This window comes from Muscardinus avellanarius (genome assembly GCF_963383645.1).
Source record: "Muscardinus avellanarius genome assembly, chromosome: 9".
Taxonomy (NCBI): Eukaryota; Metazoa; Chordata; class Mammalia; order Rodentia; family Gliridae; genus Muscardinus; species Muscardinus avellanarius.
The window spans coordinates 39532071-39557475 of NC_137795.1; the positions used below are offsets into that span (position 1 = coordinate 39532071).

Genomic DNA, 25405 nt, shown 5'->3' on the forward strand with positions numbered 1-25405 from the left:
GCCTCCCAAGTACAGGGATTACAAGTGTGCACCACCATGCCCAGCTTCACTGGGAGTTTTAGACGTTCATTGTGCTGAAAGAACTGCTGAATTATACCCAAATGATTCGCAGCTGCTCATTTCAGCTCCTTGTTTACCTTTCCTCTCTGGAGCCTGGTGTTGTAAGGGAAGATGGCGCCGGCATGGCTCCGCTGCCACATTGCGGGCTTGATTTCTGATCTCTGGTTTTTCTTCTAGTCTTTTTTTTTCTCTGTCCCTTGTGTTTACATTTTTTATTTCTCTGCTTATGGTGTTTTCTGGCTATGAGAAGCACTGGTTTTGTGGCTACAGAGATCGAGTTTTAGCAGGACTCGTAAATGCTGCTTTTCTTGGTCACCATCTTCCCAGAAGTCTCCTCTAATTCAAACTCTTAAAGGCATAAACTTCCCATCTCTTCCTATTGCCATAGTGGTTCTACAGCTGTTCATCTCCAGTCCAGACCTCTGGCCTAAGCCCCAAGCCTCACTCTCTGGAGTAGTTTCTGGAGTGTCCAAGATGAAAAGTGCCTCAAACATGCCCCACACTGAAGCCATTTCCCCTCCTCTCATCTTAAAGTAGCTCCTCCTACTATAAATGGTCTCACTTTGTAGTAGAATGTATTTTCACTCAGCTCCATGTTCAGATCAAGAGTAGATCCCTCAGATCTATCCTTCTCTCTCCATTACCATAGCTGCTACTTTTGGACCAATTTTTATCATTTATTTGGATAACCTAACTGGCATTAGTCTCCCCAGTACAGACCATCCTCCATACTACTACTGAAGTTATATTCCTATAAAATAAAACAGTAATAGCCTCCTCCACTCACAGGTAAATAGCCCCAATTCCACTTCTGCCCAGCTTGGAATAAGCCAGGCCTCCTCCATTGACAGCACTCACCCAGCCCTGACACCCACCATGTGAACCTCCAGACATGGCAAGGATACCCTCTGCTCATATGTGAAGCTAGTTTCTTTTCCTCCTCATTTATGGTAAAATAATACTTCCAAGCAGCTTTCTTCATTTTCCCCAGGTAGGACAAGTTGTTCAGTCTTTTGTTTTTCTTGTTTCTTTTGCCTCTCCTTTTTTATTTAATTTAATTTTCATTATTAACCCATTTTAATTGTATAAGTTAATGGGATTCACTGTGACATTTCTATACCTTGATTCTGTATGGTATGTAACTATACCTTGATTCTGCCCACCTTCCCTTTCATCCTCTCTTTTCCTCTCTCCCTCTGTTCCTCTTCACATTCCTTAGTGATCCCTCTTCTACTTTTAAGCCATTTTTAAATTTTAATTTGCATTTTTGAGTTTCAACATGTGAGAGAAAACATGTGATACTTATGTTTCCATTTCTGGCTCATTTCACTTAACATGATATCCTCTAGTTCTATTCATTGTCCTGCAAATAACATGATTTCATTCTTCATGGCTAAATTACACTCTATTAGTTATAAATCCCATATTTTCTGTATCCATTCTTGTAATGACAGGCACCTAGGGTGATTCCATCTATTAACTGTTGTAAAAATGCTGCAATAAATCTGGGTATGCAGACATCTCTTTTTTGTTTGCTGACTTCAATTCCTTCCAGTACATACCAAGCAGGAGTATAGCTGGGTGTCTCAGTCAACACTCTCATTGCTGTGATCCAGAAGACCTGAACGCACAATTTAGAGGAAGGAAAATTTATTTGCTCACAGTTGGAGATTTCTGATTCAGTCCATGTGAGTCCAGAGTCTATTATCTCAGGACATGATGATGGGAAGCAGATAGAAGAAGAGCACACAAGCTCTGCTCCTCACTAATATCACAGAGGTCTGAAGCAAAGAGTTCACACAGCTCAGTCCCTAAGACCACACCCCCAGGGACCCACCTTCTCCAACCATAACCCAGCAGCCTAAGTTTCCATCCACATAAATTCACTCTAATGAAATGTATTATTACAATGGAGTTATTGTAATCATTATAATGGCTTATTACAATGGATCTATCTACTGATGTGATTACAACTCATGATTTAACTCTATCAACCCTGAGTTCTTCAGAGGACATTCTACATCAGACCATAACATTTCTTGTGTGGTTCCTGAAGAGCTCATGCCTGGTTCAGAATGCAAAAAGCATTTACTCCATCTCCAAGAATCCTCAAAATCTTTTTTTTTTTTTTTTTTTTTTTCGGGTCTGGGGATGGAACCCAGGAGCATTTGACCTTTGAGCTACACCCCCTGCCCAATTTTTTATTCTTTGTTTTGAAACCGGGTCTCACTGAGTTGCAGAGGGCCTCACTAAGTAGCTGAGGCTGTCCACAAACTGTGATCCTCCAGTCTCAGCCTCCCAAATGCTGGGATTACAAGCGTGCCCCACCACACCTGGCTCTCCTCAAAATCTTAACAGTTCTAGCATAGCTCAAATGTCCCAAAGTCTAACATTTCTCCTGAGACTCCAAGTGAATTCTTGGTCCTGAGCCCCTATAAAAGAAAAGCAAAAGGAAGTTATATACATCTAATGTACAGAGGGACAGAGTAATCCAATGTACAATGGCACAGAGTAAATTCATGCTTCTAAAGGAAGAGAGAAGACCATAGAAAGAACGAATGGGACCAAAACAATTTTGTAATTCAGCAGAGCAAGCATTTAGTCCTGTGGTTTCATTTGCAGCAGCTGGGGCACATGATTCTATCTCCAAGGGACCTTGGAAGCCTTGATTTCTGTCACATTTTTAATTCTCATTGTTTTGAATATCCTGTGTGCATTTCTTCTCTTCTTATTAATCTTAGACATTTGATGGTTCACTATATTAATGATTGATTATTTCTTAATTCTCATTCGTGTGTCTACTCTTCTAGCGAGATTTACTTTTTCCCATAGTCTCGTGATTGTGTTTACCCTTATTCCTCTTCTGGGTGTAGATTCCCTTAAGTATCTTCTGTAATGCTGGGCTAATGGTCATGAATTCCCTAGGTTTAAGCTTCTCTTGGAAAGTCATTATTTCTCCTTTAGTCCTGAAGTATAACCTTGGTAGGTATAGTAGTGTTTGTTGGTAGGGTATTTTATTTTGTTTTGTTTTGTTTTCAGGACTTGAAATACAAAATTTTCTGTGTTAGTAGCCTTTAAGTAGTTCTGCTGGATAATCTGCTGTTATTCTAATGTGACTTGGTGTTTCTCCCTTGCAGTTTTTAGTATTCTTTCTTTCTTTGGTACTTTTGTCAATTTGACTATAATATGTTATGGAGAGGTTCTTTTTTGTCATGTCTGTTTGGGAGTTTAAATGCCTACTATGCCTAGATGTTCATGCCTTTCCCTTTTGATATATTTTCTCTTATTTCACTGAATATATTTTTGTGCCTTCAGTATGCAGCTCTTCTCTTTCTGATATGCTGATTATATAAACATTTGGTCTTTAAATGGTATCCCCAAGATCTTGTATATTCTTTTCATTATTTTTTTATTGTGTCTAAATGTCATAGCAATATTTTGGCAAAGCTGTCTTCAAGCTTTGGTATTATTTCTTTGTTTTAGTTAGTCCATTATTGAGGCTTTCAACTGAGTTTTTACGTAATTTATTGAGCTTTTCGTTTCTGAGATTTTGTTTGTTTTTTAAATCTTTTTTTTACTAAAATATTGATTTATATCCTACATTCTTCTTAAATTATCAGCTATTTATATTTTCTTGGATTATTTTGTACTTTTTAAAATAATTCTTTTGAATATTTTGGCATTTCATCCACTTTGATATATTTGGAATCAGTTACTATGGATTCATGAACTTTAGAAGGTGTCATATTGCCTTGTTTTTTCATATTTCTTGTGTTTCTATGTTGAGATTTGTGCATCTGTTGAGATGCATAAATCTTCCACTTTTCTATGAGGGCCTTCTTAGTAAGCAGTCTTTCCCTGACAATGCTTGGGTTATCAATGTTGTGTAGCATTGAGTATGATTCAATTGGACTTCAGAGTGTAGTCTCCCTGTGGCTTCTCTGACCCAGATTAGTGGGTTTTGACACAATGCACACTGTGTCAGAGCCCGAGGGACCCACTTTCTCTGTAAATATCACAAATGGGGTTCTCCTGATAGTTCAAGCAGATGTGGTCTAGACAGCAGAATAAGTGGGGTGTGTCCTTTGTATTTACTCCTAAAGTGAAGGTGAAACCTGTTTTAGGTGATGGGGGTTCCTCAAGCACTGTTGGATATGGTTTTATTGCTTTAAAGCAATTTTAGTACTGACCCAGCAGTGGCAGAGTCTGAGTTTCTGTCCTCTGTCTAGACACTGGCTCAGGTCGTGTTGTTTCACAGAGATCTGCAGGGGCCAGGGTCATAGCTCTCACTCTGTGGTACTCACCTCCAGTCTTTTCATCAGTATGTGATCTGATAGGGTATGAGAGTGACCAATGCCAAGGACCTTCAGAGGTGCAGTGTCCATCATGAGAACAGTGTTTCTCTTTGTTGCTGCAGCAGGGGTGAGTGTGCAAGGAGCAGGCCATCCAGTGCCCCCAGCCATGCCAGCTTGGGACATATCATTGGCTGGAAATTTCTCCCCCAATTTCCTAAAATTGGAGTGTCTAGCAAGGTTTAAGCAGTACTAGGTCATGACTGTAGATAGATGCAATTTCTCTGACCTAGAATATAGTTCAGTAACAGAGAACCTGCCCAACATGCTCAATGTCCCAGGCTCAATTCCTAGCAGTGCAAAGGGGGGGAGGGGGCCAGAGAAATAAAATTAAAACCACACCAATAGCAACATCTACTACAGAAAAGCTAATGGGAAAGCAATATAGATTAAAATGGAAAACTAAAGAGATAATAGAAATTTAGAAAATTTAAGGGGAAAACAAAAATTTAAGAGGAAATGTGAGAAATGGGAAGCATGTGGGAAGTAAAAAGGAGAAAGAGGAAAATTAAAAAGAGAGAAAAGAGAGAAAAACAAACAGAAAACAGCAAAATATATCAATAGACATATATTAATAGAGAATATTAAAATGGAAAATAATAAAATATATTAATAGAAAATTGTCTCACTGTGGTACTTGAATGAAGGGGCAAAAATGGGTCTCACAACTAATACCAATCAAAGCATCTCTCTGAATTTTCTTAGGCCTTGTGTCCTATAGATAGAGCAACATCTGGGTGTTTTTCACCCCCTCTTTTCTTTTTGGTGTTTGCCTGGTGACTAGTGGGAATGATTTGTACTTAAATCTAGTTGGAATTCCTCTCAGCTGCTTTGCTCACCATAAGGAGCTAGTGTGGAAAGCAGAGATTCTGGATATAGATTCTCTCCAGAGACTTGTGGACTGCAAAACCCAAGGGCTCAGAACATGCCAGTGGTACAGCATGTCAATGAGCCGGCATAGCATGTGTCACTCTCCTGACAGATTCTCTCCAGAGGTTTTTGAGCTGTGCACTTCAAGGGCAGGGCTGGCTGACACCGGCCATGCAGCTTGTCAACAGCCATTGTGAAACTGGAACTCCCCAAATCCCCAAATACTCTTTCCAAAGCTTTGTGGGTGTGCTGAGGGGGATGGAAGTAATGCCAGTTCTGGTGCCACCAGAATGTCTTGGGATGGCCCCTGGGGCAGAGAGAGGCAAGGGGTCACAAAAGAACTATGCTAGAAGGGGAGGTGACACTCCCTGCAATCTACCACCCACATTTCCGGTGCTGCCACCCTTGGCTCTCAGAGGAAATCATAAGCCCTTTGTGCCACTGGATGCTGGCAATTGGATCTTCAAAGCAGGGATTTTAAAGAGAAGCACCTTCCCTTTCCTTTCACATTATAGCCTAGTTTCCTGCCTTTATTAGTCAAGGAGGAACAGAATTCATAGGATATGTATATTATAAAGAGGAATTTTATCAAATTGGCTCACAGCTTAAATATTGCTTAGTTCCAAATGGCCGAGTGCATGTGGGGAGCCAGAGGAACCAGTTATTGGTCAAGTAGTCCAAGAGCTGGAGTCTCAGAATAAGAGCAACCAACAAGGCAGTCCCAGACCAAGATGGAAAGATCAGCAAACTCTGGAGACATGTTGGTGAAAGTCCTAAAGGGCTGAAGTCTGTTATCCCAGATGAAATAGATACACTTTCCTCAGGAGGAGCCATGCATACCACCCCACCTCTTTTTCCTTTCTCTCATCCAGGGCCCCAGCCTATCAGAACAGAGCTGCCCACGTTCAGGGTGGGACTTTCCCTTCAATCTACTGTTGCACATGCCACATAATCTACTGTTGCAAAGTCACATAATCTTAGGTATTCATACTCCAGTTAAATTGACAATCCAGATTAACCATATCTTCAAAATGTTTGTTTGTTTGTTTGTTTGTTTGTTTGTTTGTTTGTTTTATGATACTGGGGCTTGAACTCAGGGGCATTTTAGCTACAAGCTATAACCCAGCCCTATTCTATTTTTACTTTGAAATAGGATCTTGCTAAGTTGCCGTGGGTCTCACTGAATTGCTGAGGCTGGCTTTGAACCTGCCTTCCTACTATCTCAGCCTCCCAAGTACTAGAATTAGTTGCATGTGCCACCATACTTTTCCCACCGTACTTGTGCACCACTTAGGATTTTTAGCAGGTTTACATCGGAATCTTTCCTCTAGGTCAAACTGACACTGAAAGTGGCTTCCCGCGAATCCATGCAGTGATAATTGCCTCAGGGTCTGAAGGTAGGAAAATGTAGAGGTCTTTGACTCCCAGGGCAGTGAGCTTAGACGGTAGGACCTTCTCAAGATGTCTTCTGGTTATAGAATATGCTGGAGAGTGCAGAAAATTTGTTCAGGTCTGCTTACTATGCAGATTCCAGTTCTCTTGCCCGTTCCAACTATGTGTCTAAAGGGTGCTGAATCCTGTGCCAGTGGAGCTCACGGGTACTCTCTATCTTTCGCCTCTACCCCTGCCAAAGTGATTCCCTCCATCCCTCTGCAGTGTTGCCATGTAATCAGTTTCTCCCACTATCCCACTGTCCAAATCTCTAAGTATCTCTAAGCCTCTTTCTCTCCACAATTTCATTTCTCTCTATTATTTCACTTGGGACTTGAGTTCTACCTCTTTGTTGTTGTTATTGTTGTTGTTTTTCTTATTTTATTTTATTTTTCCTGAAGTGCTGAGGATTGAACCCAGGGTCTTGCACTTTCTAGGCAAAGGCTCTACCACTGAGCTTCACCCCCACCCCTTGATGTTTCTTGATTCTAGACTTCTATCTGCAATAGCCCCAAAGTTCGTTGTATCTCACATATTTGCAAGTAATATGTGCTCTGGTTATGCCAGACATTCCTATTTCTTGGACCACTGAATTAAATAGATTACTAACTGAATGAATTAATGAAACAACTATAGGACACACCTAATAAAAAGGAAAATACACGTTTTTATTTTATTTATTTTGTGTGGAACCCAGGGCCTTTTCTACATCCAGGCTATACTCCCAGACCTATTTTTATACTTTATTTGAAAACAGCATCTCAGTAAGTTGCTGATAACCTCACTAAGTAACCGAGGCTGGCTTCAAACCTGTGTGATCCTCCTGTCTCGACCTCCCAAGCGCTGGGATTACAAGCATGTGCCACCACGCCCAGCTTGGAAAATACACTTTTATGATCTTGACATTCCTCCAATTTTCTAAACTCTCTCTTGCATTAATAGTTAGTTGCTTATTAAAGGATGCACAAGAAAGAGATACACAACTTTCTCTCCCTTTCTGATTATAATAGTTTGAATAACTAAAAATTCAGATCATGGCTTTGTTTGCTGTAATGTCTTATTCCGGACCGTTGAGATGTAGAGACAAGGAGGATTTCATGGTCTCTGGGTCACAGAACGTAGAGAAGATTTTCTGAATACTTCACATCAGTAGCACAATGTTGCAACGTAGCCTCTCATGTTTTCTAAAATATTCAGGTATGTGCAGTAGTTTTGTTTCCATATCACTAAGATAGAAAGAGTGTTATCATGGTAGAAATGTTCATACTCTGAGGATGTAACAAAGGAGAATACCATAGGGTAGAATTAATCAGAAAACATTTTTTGGTTTTGCCCTAAGGAAGAAATTATATTCTTTCATGAAGCCAGCTATCTTCTGCTCAGTCTCCCAGATGGTTCTAAGGGTTCTAGATAGATACTTTAGTAATATATACTCTTAGCTATATTTGTGAAGATTAGCTCTTGAGAAAGATATTTTTCACAATATATAGTACTGTTATTATAAAAGTAAATATTCCTCTAAAAGATGTAGCACAGATTAGAATACTGGACTTCACATTCCCATGCTACATGAAATCACCTATGTCTGTGCCATCCCCTGCCTTCTTTTACTCTGAATTATCAATTCCATGTATTTTACGCTTGGAAACACATCATTTTGAGTTCACTATTAGTAGCTTTCAGCATTTTCAGAAAATAGTTATACCTTTTGGGGTTTACATTGAGATTTTTATTTAGGATATGTATTTTTATATCAATAAAATAAAAATATGATACAGAAAAGAACCATCTTTTACATATAAAAACAATCTCAATACTCAAATATAACGACTTTTGCAAAAATTAGGGAATATAAATTTTTAGACTATCTTTTTTCTTTTTTTAATAAAAGATGTTCTCATATATACTATTATTGCACTTTGGCTCTGTTTACAAATATTGGAAAACTTTTCACATGTAATCCTTCTTCAGTATCCTTTTTAATGATGTATCAAAATTTTAATGTAAATATATAATAAAATGCATAGCCAATTCCTGATAATTTATATAATTTAAATTGTATCTTATGAATTATTTTCCTATATGTTCTTACTTGGGAGACGATTATAATTGAATATTCTTGTGCAAGAGTTTTAAACAAATTATTGATATTAATTTTTGAAATCTCATATTAAGACTACATATACTAAAATTCAAATGTTTTTTTCAATTTAGGAGAACACAAACTTCATTTCATCCCTGCCCTGATTGGACCCTTCCTAGAAGTGACCTTGATACCTCAGCCAGATCTCCGGAATGTCATGATTCCTATTTTTCATGATATGATGGACTGGGAGCAGAGGCGGAGTGGCAACTTTAAGCAGGTAGGCGGAAACATTCCTTAGAGCAGTTGGAAGAGTTTCACTTCTTTAGTCTCTGAGTTGGGAAATAAACACTGGGCCAGCAGACATATTTTCACGTTGGCCTGTCCTCTCCCATTCCAATGGCCTTACACATTTATCTCTGCTCTTGTGTTCCCCTGAGTCTCTAGGGAAGTTCTGAAAAACCATTTAATTCCTTTCAGCTAAGAATTCTTTGATTTCCCAGATCTATATTTAAGAACTTACAGAGACTATTTGTTCCCAGTTGGACACAGCACAGAGGAATCAGAGGGTTAATGATTCTTAAAATCATTGAGTTCTCAGTGGTCTGCACATTATATTTGGTGAATGGGTTAGCTTTGAGTATTTGATTCACAGTATGTTTTATTGCTCTTAGCTTGAAGCATTGAGAATTAATTTAAAGAAGAAAGCAGTGGAAATTCTTGCAAGGCAAATTCCAAGGGGATTAATCTATAAGTTCACATTGATGAAGGCTCTAATAGTGCTGCTCCAGTCTAGGGAAGACAGACACTCTCATTACAACACCAGAGCTCATAAGGAGTCAGCTGCTTTTGCCATGCCAAACCCCTTAAAGTTAGAGACTATTGGTCTACTCTGTTTACACAGTCACAGCACTCACCTGTTTTGTTAGTTTTTTGTTAACTGTGACTAAAATACCTTATAAAAACAACTTAGAGGAAGAAAAGCTTGTTTAGGCTCAGAGTTTCAGAGATTCAGTCCATGGTCGACCAGCTCCAAGGCAGAAACTTCCTGGCAGCAGGGTGTGGCCAAGGAAAGCTGCTCAATATGTGGCATCTCAAGAAGCAGAGGTAGAGAGAGGAAGGGACCAGGGACGAATGTAGTCCCCAAGACCACACCTCCCTGTAACATACTTCCTCCAGCCACATCCCACCAGCCTGTAGTTGCTACCCAGTAAATCCATTCAAATTGTTAACCTGTCCATGGATTAACCCATTGATGAAGTCAGAGCCCTTGTGATTCAATTATTTTATCTCTGAACATTGCTGCATTGCCAACACATAGGACTTAGGGGACATTCCAGGTCCAAACCATAGCACCTGTCTCCCCATGAGAGGTGGCCCCCCTTCATTGCTTCTCCAGATGAAGCCTCCTCAAATCTTAAAAATGGTTATCAACTATATGAATGATTATCAACTATATGATTGCATACATAGAACCTTCCTATTGACAAACGTCTGGGCATTTCACTTGTGTTAGCATATACATTTATTTTCAAGGAAACTAATAGGCGAATGAAAGGCTGTTGAAAATTTGTGCTTTCAGAGGGCAATAATGAATACCTGTAAACTCAGGTACTCAGTAGGCTGAGGCAGAAGGATCACAAGTTCCAGGCCGGCCCATGCAACTTAGCAGGACTGTCTCAAAAAGAAAGAAAGAAAGAAAGAAAGAAAGAAAGAAAGAAAGAAAGAAAGAAAGAAAGAAAGAAAGAAAGAAAGAAAGAAAGAACGAGCACTATAATTCAGTGGTAGGGAGCCTCTGGGTTTAATGCCCAGTAGTGTGGGAAGGATTGTACTTGAGGGAGGAACCCTACCTTCCCACCCCCTTTGTCTTTTATCTCTTAATTAAAATTAATTTTAAAGAAATGATTGGGCTTAGTCCTTTGACAAAGTCAGATATCACTTCCAATTCCTAATCATTTGTAATTGGTTTGTTTTGTTTTTGTTTTTGTTTTGTGAACCCAGGGAAAGTGTACCTCTGAACTATACCCCCAGCCCTTTTTATTTTTTATCTGGAAACAGAGTCTTGTTAAGTTGCTGAAGGCCTCGTTAAGTTACTGAGGCTGGCTTCAAACCTGTGATCCTCCTGTCTCAGTCTTCTGAGTACAGGGATTACAGGCATGCGCAACCATGCTCAACTAATAGTTTTAATTCTCTCTGACCATAGAGAGGTTTTTCACTTTCTTTCCCTTCTCCTGCCTCAAAGAGATGAAGGGACATTTTTTCTTTCCCTGATACTCAAGTTCTAAAGAATTTACATCCTTAAAAGTATAAATGTTTTGACTACAGTTCTTTCTCCTGCTGCTTATTGCTGACTTAGAACATTTCTATGGGTCTACCATCTGTACATGGATAGGACAAGTTCTCAACTTCGGCAAAGATTTAGCGCAACCTCAAACTGTTTTAGGAAAGAAAATAGATATAAAACATATCAAAGATTTAAATTAATGTATGTGGGCATGTTAGTTTGCTGATGCTTTTATATATAGTGATGTAAAGAAAAAAGAAATAGGACTTGCCAGTTTTTATAGTCCCTAAAAAAGAATTCAAATATTTAAATTGGGCTGCAAGCATTTGTGTTTGAATCACAGATAGATAGATGTGTTTGGCAGGAGGAAAAGCTATCCAGCCAGGAATCTGAAGTCACACTATCCAAATTAGCCCCCTGGAATCCCAAAGGGTTGTCTGCTATTAACCATGGCTGATAATGTCACTTTCCCAAAATGTGCTATGGCTTTTTCCCTGGCATAAAGAATTCTGTTTTAATTTGCCTAAAAATCATCAGGAAGGAGAGGAGAAGGAGAGTAATAGTTGGGTGTGTTTCAGGTGGAAGCCAAGCTAATTGACAAACTGGACAGCCTGATGTCAGAAGGCAAAGGCGATGAGACCTACCGTGAGCTCTTCAACAGTATGTGAGTAGCACGTTTACCTCACGTTGGTTCTGTTTGGGGGATTTGGTGTCGGGACTGAGCTGCTCTGCTCCGCCATAGCTGAGTGCTGCAAAGACAGCTTGGGTCTCACAGGAGTGCTTTGTCTTTGTGAAGTGTGAAATAAAGATAATTGCCTAACTGGCGAATGGATCTTATTATGTTGATGATTAGACATGTCTTCTTATTTTAAGCTCTGATTAGGACAGGTCGCATGTGTTACATAACAGATTTCACTCTTTTCATGCTTGATAATTTAGAAAAGAAAAAAGTAGCCACATGATAATGATTTTAAGGGGAGCTTTGAATGGGAGACAAAATACGGGGTATGATTATAATGTGTCTGCATATGCGTGTGTGTCTCTGTATGTGTGTGTGTGTGTGTGTGTGTGTGTGTGTGTGTGTGTATGTGTGTGTGTGTAAAGAAGATATCCTTAGATATTTGCTGTTGGAAAAACTTAGCCTACTTTTACCTCTGTTCTTTAGTGCTTGATTTAATCCATCAATGCCGATTGTTCTTTCATGATTATTAACTGCTTCCTGAATGTTTCTTATCAGAATATCATGAAGCAAATCATTTTTAGTAGATTCTGTGCTGTGGATTTGTATGGAGGATAGAGAAATAATGGAATGTATCAAGACACTCTGTGGTTGTCCCTACTCGTATAATCAGGTCACAGTCACAGGATGAATTCTTGTATCAAGTATTCAACCACAGTGCTGAGGTGGCCAGAGGGGCCATGTGAAAATGGTTTACTGCTTTGGTATTTCCCTTAGTTGCTTGTTTTTTCTGTAGCTTTCTGTGGATCTTGGTCATTTTCAAACCTGTTCTACTTAACAAAATGTTTCTTTCTGAAAGAAGTAGTAGCTCATTGAGCCTTAAAAATTGTTTATGGTTCTTTTAGAAGTGCAGAAATAATTCAGTAACAAATTTTTTCTATGAAAAAGTATACTTTTAATATATTTGAATATTTAATATAGTTATGCCTAACTATATTATCTCCTAAAATTAAAGGTTAATATTTTAGGACTGATGACTAAATATAAGATTCTATAATTTATTTTAGGAGCACTACTTTGAAACAGTGGAAATATTAATATGTTGCTTTAAAAATAGTAGAGACTGATAGGTTAGAAAAATTTTAGCCTGTCCATTTCAAAAACATTATTGAGGCTTTCAGGAAAATTATATTGAAAGGAAAAGCCAGGAAGGGCATAAGATTGCATGTGGTGATAGTGGTGGGTGATAAAATGCATTCTTTGTACTGAGCTCTGAACACTATTTTCTTCTGATACTGTAATTAAACCAGAACTTTTAATAATTATTCACCAAGCCCTTGTTCATTCTTGTGTACAAAGTGTCTGTCTTTCATGATAGCTGGAGTTTAGCAAGAATTCTGATTAAAACCTCATCCAATATAATAAATTGCTTTTGAAAACTGCTCTCATTTCAGTTACTAGTCCTTGATTTGAACAAAGAGCTAAAATGAGAAAGCTCTCAGTGAAATGAATCTCTTGAGATTTGTGATTAATTATTTATAATAAATTCATAAGATTAATAAGTACATGCATAGTTCTGTAGTGCCTCTTATCTACTTAAATAAAGTCCTGATAGCATGCAGTTTTGATTGCTTGTATATAAATATGACTTTGAAATAGAAGATGTACCTTGACATGAGACACAAACCAATAATTAAAATATTAAGCCTCTATAATTAGGACTATTTTAAGAGGCCTGATTCATTCAATGGAGATTTTTATTCTTTTATTGACTTTTAGCATATTACTAGAAATGCTGCTATAAATATTTTCCCCATGCTTTTATGATCAGCATATTGGGAATAAATCAAATGTGAAGTGATAATTAAATATCATTAGTACCTGAGCTCAGAAAAGAAAGTGAAAATCTAACTATATTTCAAGACACAATAAAATGCTTTCTTGGCAACAGAAATCACAATGAATTCGCGTAATCACAATGAGTCACTGCACACATTATGAATTAGGAACACATGCTGTTATGGTACCGATTCTCATTTGTTCTCTGTAATTGATGTCTAAAACTTCTTAAGATTTCTTCAGAAGCTGAAAAGATTGAAAGTAGCTCGCTGTTTCCTAAAGCGTAGTCTTTGCCAAAATAGCCCCCTTAGAATGAGACTTTAAATTTGTATAGTATTTTCCTTCTAAAAACCTAGAGGCATTCTACCTCCGAGCTACATCCCAGCCCTATTTTAGTCTTTTGTTTTGAAACAGGGTCTCACTAAGTTGCGGAGGGCCTAACTAAATTACTGAGGCTGCTGTGAACCTGTGATCCTCTTGTCTCAGCCTCCTGAGTACTGGGATTACAAGTGTGCGCCACCACACCCAGCACAAACTGTATCTTTTTTTAAATCAGTGGGTCTTTTTATTTTTGTTAACACTAAAAGTGTGGATCATAGGCTTATAATGTGAAATAATCCAAAATAGAAAGAATATAAGAACTAAAGTCTGCTCTCACTGGATCCACCCCCATTGACTCATTCAGCTTTATTGGGTGAGAATCCCCCTCCCCCATGCCAGGCACTGTGTGGGGCTGGGATGCAGCAGTGACTGCATTGTATAGGAGCACACAGTAGGGCTACCTACATTCTTGGGGGACATAAAAGGGCTTTCCAGAGGAAGTAACATCCATCTCAATCCTTTCATCTGCTCTAAGTCAGTAAGACTCTGGATTATTTCAAAGATCTTTGTTTAATTATCACCTATTTAATTACTGTTTGGAGAAGGATTAGCTATGTAACACAGTACCTAGGTATCTAATTACTCTTTTTGGATTAAGAAAGTATGCACAGATACCAGTGTATATTTCAGAGTAATAGTCTCAAAATAATCCTGTAATGATACAGAGAGAGGCAGATGGAGAATCAGACTCCCACTCTCTATCTCAAAGCCTGGTAAGCAGTGTCACCCTGAAGCACCTGGTGTAGCCTGATCCCCGGTGTTATGGCTCCCCATCGCCTCATCAATTAACAGTGAGAAATCACCTCTTCCTGTAATCAGATGGGGTCCCAGTGTGTTCAATATGGGTACACGAGTATAATAGACCAAATGAAAATATCCCAATCTCTTACAAGTTATCTAGAAAGATTCTTCTCTTACTGCTGATGGCCTCCCTTTTTCAGTTTGTATCAGGTAAACTGGGAACTGGCAAGCTTCCCAACAGAAGGAACAGCCTGGCTGAGAACACAGATAAATTGGGTTCTAGACTTGGTCCTAACAGTTGGTCTTGAGTCAGCTAAGGAAACAGGCTGTGCACAGCTCTTCCTCTTCTGGTAAGAGCATCATGTAGCTTGGATTCTTTACCACATTAGGAGACTCTGCAAATTAATGAAACTCGTAAAAGAAGTCTCCTTGTATTTTTAGAGCTATTACTTAACTTGAGTTCTTTGTTTTTTAGCTTCCAAAGTATATGAGGTGTGGGCTGTCACCTGGAGAAATTGCTACATCATCTTGTATTGCTTTGGCAGGCAGATCTTCATTTGAGGACTTGGTTTAATACCAGTTTGCCATTTAAACTTAAAAAGAGTGCTGTTTGCAGTTTTGTTCTTTTACACACACACACACACACACACACACACACACACACACACACACTCTCTTAAACAAACTAGGGGACTTGTAGGATTAGTCAGGGCCACCTCCATCCCTTTCACATGCAATCTCTATGTCCACCCACCCTTAATCTAGGAAAGGCTTAGAGTGAACCAGAAAGCCCAATGATTAGGGATACAAAGGCATCAGATGAGGAGACAAGACAGAAGCAGGGGCCTGAAATGTTGATAACAAGAAGAGGTAGAAACCAGGAGGAAATATGGAGAGAACAGAGCAACAGAATACGACAGTTTTAACCAAATAGCTTTTTTCTTTAATGTTCATTTTTTCCCACTAATGCTTAGCTTGTTCTTATATGGCATATTTTTTCTCTTCATCTTATTCCTGAAACCCAGATGGAAGGAAAGCCAAATTTTAGCAGAAATAATGATCATTAAACTCAGAGGGGCAGGGAAGTATCCTCATATGGCTATGTTTATTATTATTATTAATATTATTTTATCTTTGGAAGAAAGTTCAGTCATGAAGCCCTTGCCAAGTACAAAGTTAATTTGCTGAGAGGAGGAGTGAAAGTCCAACAGATCCTCATTATTCTGATTGTTATTATTTTGTGTTTACATAGTGCCTCTGCTCCACGGTGTTTAGGATTAGGGGAGATGTAGGAGAGATGTGGTTCAGTACTTGTCATCAATCTGCTCTAACAACCACTTAGAAAATTCTCTGTGATTAATGACAAAATGAATGAAACTGTTGAGTGAGTGCACAGATAGTACAATATGTATTGAGTGGGCAAATGTTAAGTGAAAGGAAAAAACGCAAAACGTCACACCGCCTGTACAAGGATTTTCCTGTAGCAGTTGCATTGCAGTAAAATTGCTTGGATGAAGATGCATTCCACTGAGAGGTAGGAAAACATTTTTATGTGAATAAAGCAAGATCTTACTTAAAAGTAAACTTGGAGACACTCCTGTTTTCGCTTTCTGCAGTGTTATTTCATGTGGTAAGGCACAAGCCTCTCTGTTAGTATAAGAGAGAAGCTAGGGGGAAAAAAATGTCTTTGAGCTATGAGGTGCCTGTATGTTTTGAAAATATGATTATGTGCATGTGTTCGTATTTTATGACTTGGATAATCTGAAAATCAATTTGCTTTGTCAATGCTTCCTGGATTAGAATTCCACTATTTGGTCCCTATCCTAGGTAAGACATTGTTTGCAAATTGTGCTACTTGTGAGATGTTGCAGTGGTTGCTAAGGCATTTAAGGTACTGATGAAAGTAAAATGGTTGTCATGGTAACTGATAAAAATAAATGTTGAAAATGCCCTGGGTTCTTTCTTTTCCAGTTTACTAAAGAAAATTGAGCGGGAAACATGGAGAGAAAGTGGCGTTTCATTAATTGCCACTGTAACTCGTCTAATGGAGAGGTTGTTAGATTACAGGTAAGCCATGTTTCACGTTTTACAGATATGCTGTACCCCAGGTAGAAATCAAATAGAATACAGTCAAGATTCCACTCGCATGAATCATTCACAGAATTGATAGTCAGACCCTAGTTCAGAGTTTTTAATTTGGGATTTTTTTCTATGTATGTATGTATGTATGTATTCATTCATTCATTCATTCATTCATTCATTCACTTTTTAATGGTTCATTTAAAATCTTTGTGAGTTGAGAGGGTTTGCAGAGACATCCCTGAGAGTCTTCAAAAAGAAAAAGTAATAATCTTTTTGTATTTAGACTCACCTACTAGAAACTTCTTTATTCACTTTAGGGTTAAAAACAGTTGACTTAATCCATTTTAAGGTGAAAGCAATGTCACAGAACTATACCATATGCTATTTTCTTTGTAAAGGTGAGGTTTGGGGGATGAAACTCACATGCTTACCTCTCCTAGACGAAGTTTTTCATTTTTTTCAATTATCTGGACTTTCAAAGGAGGTCCTCTCACTTGCAAGCATGGCAGGGTTTTGTTTTTGCTTTGGGTTTTCTTTCTTTCTTTCCTCTTTTTAAATTTTTTAATTTTTTTTTAATTTTAAGAACAAAATGTTGGGAGGGCCTGGGTACTTTAAACAAATAAATGATATTCACCCCTAAGAAGTTCTAGGTCTGATGCTTTTTTTTCTTTTCTTTTTTTTTAGGGACTGCATGAAAATGGGAGAAGTAGATGGCAAAAAGATTGGCTGCACAGTTAGCCTTCTGGTGAGTAACCTCTTCCTCTTTCCTTTTTTTCTCCTAACATTGTTATTGCTGTTGTTTTCCACAGAAACGTTGGTCTTTATTTGTCTTTTAATCTGTAGTGTGATTTTTCCTCTCAATGTTTCTTAGAAGAGTCTAGAAAAAAAAATTTTTTTTTTTAAAGAAACATAGTGAACTTCAGGTTGAATGAAAGCCCAGAAAATCTTCAGCTCCAAATATTGAGAACGTGCCTGCTGCATTCCAGCAGCTCTGAGGCACACTTGGGGTCTCCATTTACAAGGCCCAGGCTGGCTTCTTCTGTTGCATGGTTCACCCTGGAGTCTTGTGATACTCCCCTAGGAGAAAGCACAACATCTCTAGGTTGGCATTCTTTTACTTCGGTGCTAATAGTTTCTGTCCTTCTCCTTGTTTGTTTTTCTCACAGAGTTATAGGCAATCTATATTTTGTTTTACTTTATTTCTTTTTTGTAGTACTGGGAATGGAAAGCAGGAGCATTCTACCTCCAAGCTACACCCAAGACCTATTTTTTCTTCTTTATTTTGAAACAAGGTCTCACTAAGTTGCAGAGGGCCTCAGTAAGTAGCTGAGGCTGTCTGCAAACCCACAATCCTCCTGTCTCAGCTTCCCAAGCACTGGGATTACAAGCATACACCACCATACCTGGCAGCATTCTACATTTTAATAAACATTACTTATCTCTTCTTTTATGTACTGTTATTTTTTAACTCGTTAATTTTCAGTCACTAGCTTCTTTTCAAATTGAATTCATAATTGCACTGTTAAGGTTTGCATGACAACTAGATAACCATATATAGTTTATCACCCAAGCAGAACTTTTTTTAGAATAAAATTAAATATTACATAAGGGCATCAGTCAAAAGCAGAATCACACTGGGAAAACCAACATTTCTATAAAGTATCACCCACCTGATAACTAAGTAGAATGGTTTTCTCACCACAGAGCAAAGGAATGACCACTCATTCTCATATACTCAATTTTTGTATTTTAATATAAGGCAAATTAATGCTATTGATAATTTCCTTCAATCAGCACTGAAATGCAAGAAGAGTTAACTGCTTCCGGTTCTAACTTTATGAATATCATGGGTCTTTTTTCCTATCTTTTGCAGGATAGATGAAACCTCATCATGTATTCCAAGTACTTGTATAGTCCTGTCATTTTTACTCTTACTCTGATCATCTGAATCCCTTCCATGCTGTGCTGGTCTCCATTTGCCTGCACCCTGAAGTCTCTTTCACTTCCACTTAGATTCAGTCTTGTCTTAGCCCATTGGCTTCAGTCCTTTTTTCTTTGTTTTCTTTATTCTTCTCACAGTTGCTCTTCAAAGTTCAGAACTTGTACTTTCTTGCAATTGTCTTTTTGTGCCTCCTTAATACTTTCCTACCCTGTTCTTCATCTCGGAGCATATGACTTTATCCTTCTTTATGACACCCACCTCTTCCCTCTCATTTTAAGTTTAATTGTTACATCTCCACCTCCAATATCAGTTCCTAAAAATAGCAAGACCTGAGCATTCTCTGTTAGGCCACATCATGTTCATGTGCTTTGCACTTTCTCCCATAATTTTTGTCCTCAGACCCAAGAATGACCTCCAGCCCATCATCCCAAACTCATTTAGCTCTCCCCTAGTAACCATTTCTAACCTGAACATGCTCATTCCCTCTCTCCTACATGTTCTCCTAGCATATTCCCCCACTTTCTTTCCTCCTTTTATCAGTCTTTGATCACAGACAAGGACCTCAGCCTGAGCTCCTCCCGTGTCCTCCTTGTATGTCAGTGTTTGGAGAGAACAGCTGAGTGTTCCATAAACTTTAGGTTGTCTTCTTAACCTGGCTTGCCCCCAGTTCCAGGCCCAGTTTCCTAAGTAACCTCACATCAAAGCCTTCACTTGTTTCCAAAATAATCTTTTTCTATCATCTTCATCTTCTTTCACACATGCCTTCCGTTCAGAAGGGAACAAATTAATGCAGTCCCTAGGTTCATGTTCTTATTTGGTATAAAAGAGCTGATCCTTTCCTTGGGCTAAAGAATGAATACTTTGAGCCAGGCACAGTGGTGCACACCTGTAATCGCACTACTTGGAGGCCTGAGACAGGAGGATCACAGGTTCTCGGCCAGCCTTAGCAAAATCAGCGATATCCTGTTTCAAAAAATAAAAGAAGGCTAAGAGTTTAGCTCAGAGGTAGAATGCCCTTCGGTTCAGCCGGGTGTGGTGGCGCAGGTTCAAAGCCAGCCGTGCTGGCGTAAGAGACCCTGTTTCAAAAATATAAAAAATAGGTCTGGTAGTGTAGCCCGAAGGTAGAAGGGCTTCCAGGAACCCCAGTACCACAAAAAAAATAAAAGAATGCCCCTCGGTTCAATTCCCAGTAGCACAGGAAAAATAAATAAATAAATAAATAAATAAATAAATAAATAAATAAAAGAATACTTAGCCCGAAATGTGCTTACTCTTATCTCCTGGTAGGAATAAGCCAGAGACTTAATAAAATCAGTGGCCCCATCACTAATCACTTGAGACAAGGATTTATACTGATGGCTTTCCATAGCCAAGAATAGGCCTTTATAGAAAACGCTAAAATTTTGAAAGCTGAGGCAATGTCAAACCAGTGCAAGATACTTACTAAAGGACCAAATACATCACTCTGAAGCTAATCTGTTTAGCTTTGACTTCATATGGAAAGTTCTTGGTGTTTTGTAGCAGCCATGTGGTTCTTGGCAGCAACTTACTTCCTTGGAGAGATTTTTCTTAACTCTTTGGAAGGATCAATTCCAGATCCTCTGCAGGAGAGCTCTGGCTTCTCTTGTAAGGTCAGAGTTAAACTCTAGTGATAAATCTATAAAAATGCATAATATTTGATATGACTAATACTAAGAAATGTAATTATTGTCTTGTTCTTCATGTCCCAAGTTTTGCCAGACATATGTGAAAGATTCTCATCTGCTGACTGAAGAGACTTTTTAGAAAACTATTCATTACAGAGTGATCACTTATTTTTGTTCTCAAAAGAAAGCAGCTTCTTACCAGAAAGCTATTAGAGCAAATCAGCCTCTAATATTGTTGAGACCTGCTGTGGGGTTGTTAGACTGTGTTTATGGTAGAACAATTCTTGCTAATTAAAATGATTTTGGTTACAGTGAGAGAGATTTGAATAGCATTATTGACTTAGCTTTTTTAAAGAATGCCAAGATCTATGGGAAACAAAAGGAAAGGAGAAAGATAATGGAATTTTTTTTCTTTTTTCTTTTTTTTTATTTTTTATTTTGGTACTGAGAATTGATCCCAGGGACATTCTACCTCTGAATTATATTCCCAGCCTTCTTAATGTATTTTTACAAAAAGTTTAAAATAGTGTCTTGATAAGATGCTAAAGGTCTTACCAAGTCACTGAGGCAGGCCTTGAACCTGCAAACCTCTTCTCTCAACTCCCAAGTATGGGATTATAAGTGTACACCATCATGCCCAGCAGAAAATACTTGTTTATGGTGCATTCACCTTTATGACAGTGTCTCTCGGTTAGAAGACTACTCAGATTGAAGAATGGACACAAGTTAGAAAGTGGGCAGAAAGTACATTCATCAGGTTTAAAGTCTAGTACAATTTAAGCAGCCACATTAGCTAGTCTGGTTCCCCTTCTACCTAATCAGCTTCAGAAGAACTTAGGCTCTTCACCTCTTCCCCTTGAAAAACTTGCGGTTCCTTCATGTCAACACATTTAATCTTCTATCAGTACTCATTTTCCCTCATCTAAATACCAAGTAGCATCGGTCAAAATAACAACAGTAAATAAAAATAGCAGTTCTAAGTGTCTTAAGCAGGGGTTTCATAACATACACTGATCTGCTCACTGAAAGGGCTTCATTTGGAGACTTTGAACATAACGCATTTGCTGGAATCTGAATCATATACATTTGCTCCTGTGTGCATTAAGTTCAATGGGCACTAATGTGCTTTCTAGTGTGGTGAAGAAGTAGATGTGGATACTTATAAGTATGTATACCTTCAAAATGCAAGTGCATGTGTCCAGGGAAGTCAAAAATTGTTGTTTTTTTGGGGTAACAATTGTTAAAACATTTTATAGATGTTAAATAAGACCCAGATTTTGAAAAAAAAGAATAAACATAATATTTTCAATGAGCATGCCTCATAATAATAATTAGAAATAAAAATCTATTGTCTTTTTATGTTTTTGACATAAATGGAAAGCTCTAAACAAGTAAGAAATGCAAGATAGCACCTTAACAATGGAGTATTTTCATTTATCATTTTTATATAATTTTGGGGGGTAGGGCTATTTTTATATTGTTTTTACTTATCCTTACCTATATGTCTTAGAGACTTTTTTCTGTAGAGCAAAATATTTTAGAAATGTAAAAAACTATCCTTTGAATATCAACCAGCAAAGTAAATGAGCAGGTTAATCTGTTATGTATTTTTAGTATTTTTGTTGACTAGAATGATCATCCAGCTGGCAGTTAAACCAACATAAACTAGCATGTAACAAATGTGAGTCAGTAGTTAGAACCTGATACTGACCAAGAGCTTATCCAGTAGTTGCTAGATAATGTTTAGCACAGACAGTGTTGAATTAAAAATCTTATTCCTGAGCCTTCTTATTTTGCTTTTAAAAAGACTTACCTGAAGCCAGGTGTGGTCATGCACATTTGTAATCCAGTACTTGGGAGGCTGGGACAGGAGAAACCTGGTTTGCAGCCAGCCTCAGCAACTTAGTGAGATCCTTAGTCAACTTAGACCATTTCAAAATAAAGAATAAAAAATAGGGCTGGGAGTGTAGCTCAGAGATAGAATTCCCTTGGGTTCAATCCCCAGTACCAGTACCGCAAAATATAAATATATATTTGGGAAAATGCATCTGTTCTCTTGGCTCAAATCAAGTTCTCTTGACTCTAGCAAAGTGTAAGGAAGGTACTTGTAGCACTGACTGCTGAGTAACTACCTATATTCATTGTTTTCACAGAACTTCTATAAGACTGAACTGAACAAGGAAGAGATGTATATACGCTACATCCACAAACTCTATGATCTACATCTCAAAGCACAGAACTTTACAGGTAATTCTGTCTTTGACTCTGAATGGGGGAAATGGTAACTCCTTTGCTTTTTTAAATTAGAGCTAAGGACTCAAGCATTGCTACTTTAAAAGTGAAATGTATTTTTAATTGGATATATGTTTCAAAGTACTCTATTTTTTTACAATATTTCTTTGCATAATTTTTAGAGATTGCTCTTGAGGTTAAAAAATACATACCTAACTTTCTGCAGTCTACTTACTTACAGTTAGTGTGTTACCTCTTCAAGTAAAATAGGGATACTTTATAGCCATATAGATCTCAATATCCTCCCCACATAATACACTTGTCATATGCACTATATCTATCTATGTTGAAAATTTCTCAAATAACATAATTTTTTCTTTCGTCATTCCCATTATAAAGAATTTTAAAATTGTCTGTTATATTTACCTTGATATTGGCCATTTCTGTTACTTTTTCTCCATTTATGAAATTCTCAGTTTCCTTCTGTTAGCATTTTCATTCCACTTGAAGAACTTGTTTTAGCATTTCTTTTAAATCAGGTCCGATTATGAAGAATTCTCTTAGTTTCCCTTTATCTGAGAATATTTTCGTGGTACCTTGTGTTAGTCAGTTTTCCATTCCTGTAACAAAATATCTATAATAATTGGTTGATTATTATAAAGAGGAAAAGGTTTATTTAGGCTCTCAGTTATGGAAATTTCAGTACATGGTTCGTTGTCCCATTACTTTGGGGTCTTTGGCAAGGCAGCAAACGAGGGTAGACAGTGTGTGGTGGAGTAGAGCCATTTACCTCATGACCAGGATGCAAGAGAAAGAAAAAGTAAAGAAAAAAGAATAGATCACGCAAACCCCTTCAAGCACACACCTACAGTGACCTAAAACCTCCCATTAGTCCTCATCTCATAAAATTTATGCTTCCAGAACACTAGGGAAACAGTTCCTTTGTGTCAGAGCTTTAAATATATTGTTCCACTGCCTTCTGGCCCCCATGCTTCACATGAGAAATAGGTCGTCATTCAGATTATCAGCTGGTATAATACGCACCTGTTTTCTGGTTGCTTTCAGTAATTTATCTTTGGTGTTAAATGGTTCTCTTATGGTATGTATGGGCGTGGTTTTCCTTAGGTTTTACTTGTTGGAGTTTGCTAAGCTTCTGGGCTCCATAAATTTATCTCCTTCAACACATTTGGAATGTTTTCAGGCATTATTTTCTCAAATGTATTTTCTACATCAATCCTCTCTTTGGGGACTACAGTGGCATCAATATCAGGCTATTGTCCAATAGATTTCTGGGGCTCTGTACTCCCCCCCCGCGCCCGCCACAGCCTTTCTCCTTTCTACTGTTCAGAGTAGATGATTTGTTTGGATTCATCCTCAAATCCTCTTGATTCTCTTCTGTCCTCTCCATTCAGCCCTTGAAACATTCCCTTGAAATTTTTGGTTTTGTTAACATATTATTCAGCCCTAAATTTTCCACTTATTTTCTTTTTATAGCTTCAATTTCTTTACAAAGCTTTTCTATCTTTTGGTCATTCAAGGGTGTTCACATTTACTACACACACTGTGGTTATATTAGCTGCTTCCTAGTTTTTGTCTGCAGTTCCAATATGTGAGTCATCTTGGGGTTGGCATCTGTTAATTGGCTTCTCCCTTGGAGAGTTGTTCAGTTTCCTGGTTTCTTGAATGTCAAGTAATTTTGGATTATATCCTGAACCTTTTGTATATTATGTTGAGACTCTGGATTCTGCTAAAATCTTGTGGAGATTGTTGACTTCTTTTTTTCTTCTTTTTTAGTTCTGAAGGCTGAACCCAAGGACATACCCTCAGCTCTATTGTATTTTTTTTTTATTTTGAAATAGTATCTCTCTAAGTTGCTAAGGGTTCTGCTAAGTTGCTAAGGGTTCTGCTAAGTTGCTGAGACTGCTCTCCAACCCACAATCCTCCTGTCTCCGCCTCCCTAGGATTTTAGGTATGCACCAGTTTTAGCAATCAATCTAAGTATGTCCAAACCTCAAGTCCTGAACTCCTTCTGACAGTTGTGATTCTAGTGTCAGTTTTCTTTTCTTTTCTTTCTTTTTTTCTTTCTTTCTTTCTTTCTTTCTTTCTTTCTTTCTTTCTTTCTTTCTTTTGTGGTACTGGGGTTCCTGGAAGCCCTTCTACTTCCGGGCTACACTCCCAGACCTAGTTTTACATTTTTTTTAGAAACAGGGTCTCCTAAGCCAGCGGGCACGGCTGGTTTCGAACCTGCGTGATCCTCCTGTCTCTGCCTCCCAAGCGCGGGGATTACAAGCGTGCACCACCATGCCCGGCGTCAGTTTTCTTTTCAAAGCCTTTGCACCACTATTTTGGTTTGTCCTTGGTGTTTGTCCATAGGAGTTCTAGGACCTGGGCAATAATCTATCCATATCATTGCTCATGTCTGAAATTCTTAGTTATGTCAGTTATGATTTGTTCTACAAAGGTGCACCTTAGAGAAGATCCTTTTTTCATGCTACTCCTCTCTGTGATCTTTCTCATTCTTCTTATCTCCCAGAGATACCCCCCTTTCTTACTTGTGTTATAAAGCCAAGGCCATACTCTGATGGCCTCCCTATAGTTCATCTATTTGGACCTAAGCAGTGAAAGAAAAGAGCCTATGGGAGCACGGCTGCCACTAACATCATTCCCACTCTACCATGGCAATTTGCAGCTCTATTTCTGGGATGTGTGTAGGGAGAACCCCATTCTCTTTAGACTCCTCTGGTTCAGGGCATCTGCTTCCCACTTTCTAAGAGCATGTCTTA

General features: G+C 38.2%; 1 protein-coding gene across 2 annotated transcripts in view; it reads left to right on the plus strand.

Moving 5' to 3' along the window:
- The window catches only part of DOCK4 (dedicator of cytokinesis 4), a gene marked incomplete at both ends in the record, with an annotated part of 525693 nt that overhangs the window by 448385 nt on the left and 51903 nt on the right, over nt 1-25405 (plus strand). Inside the window, 6 exons of one of the 2 annotated variants that reach the window (XM_080701145.1) lie at nt 8928-9076; nt 11659-11744; nt 16521-16547; nt 16692-16787; nt 17487-17547; nt 22544-22637. In XM_080701145.1, the coding sequence (XP_080557271.1) occupies nt 8928-9076; nt 11659-11744; nt 16521-16547; nt 16692-16787; nt 17487-17547; nt 22544-22637 (513 nt within the window). The remainder of the gene's footprint in view (nt 1-8927; nt 9077-11658; nt 11745-16520; nt 16548-16691; nt 16788-17486; nt 17548-22543; nt 22638-25405) is intronic. The other variant, XM_080701146.1, reaches the window with a different exon arrangement.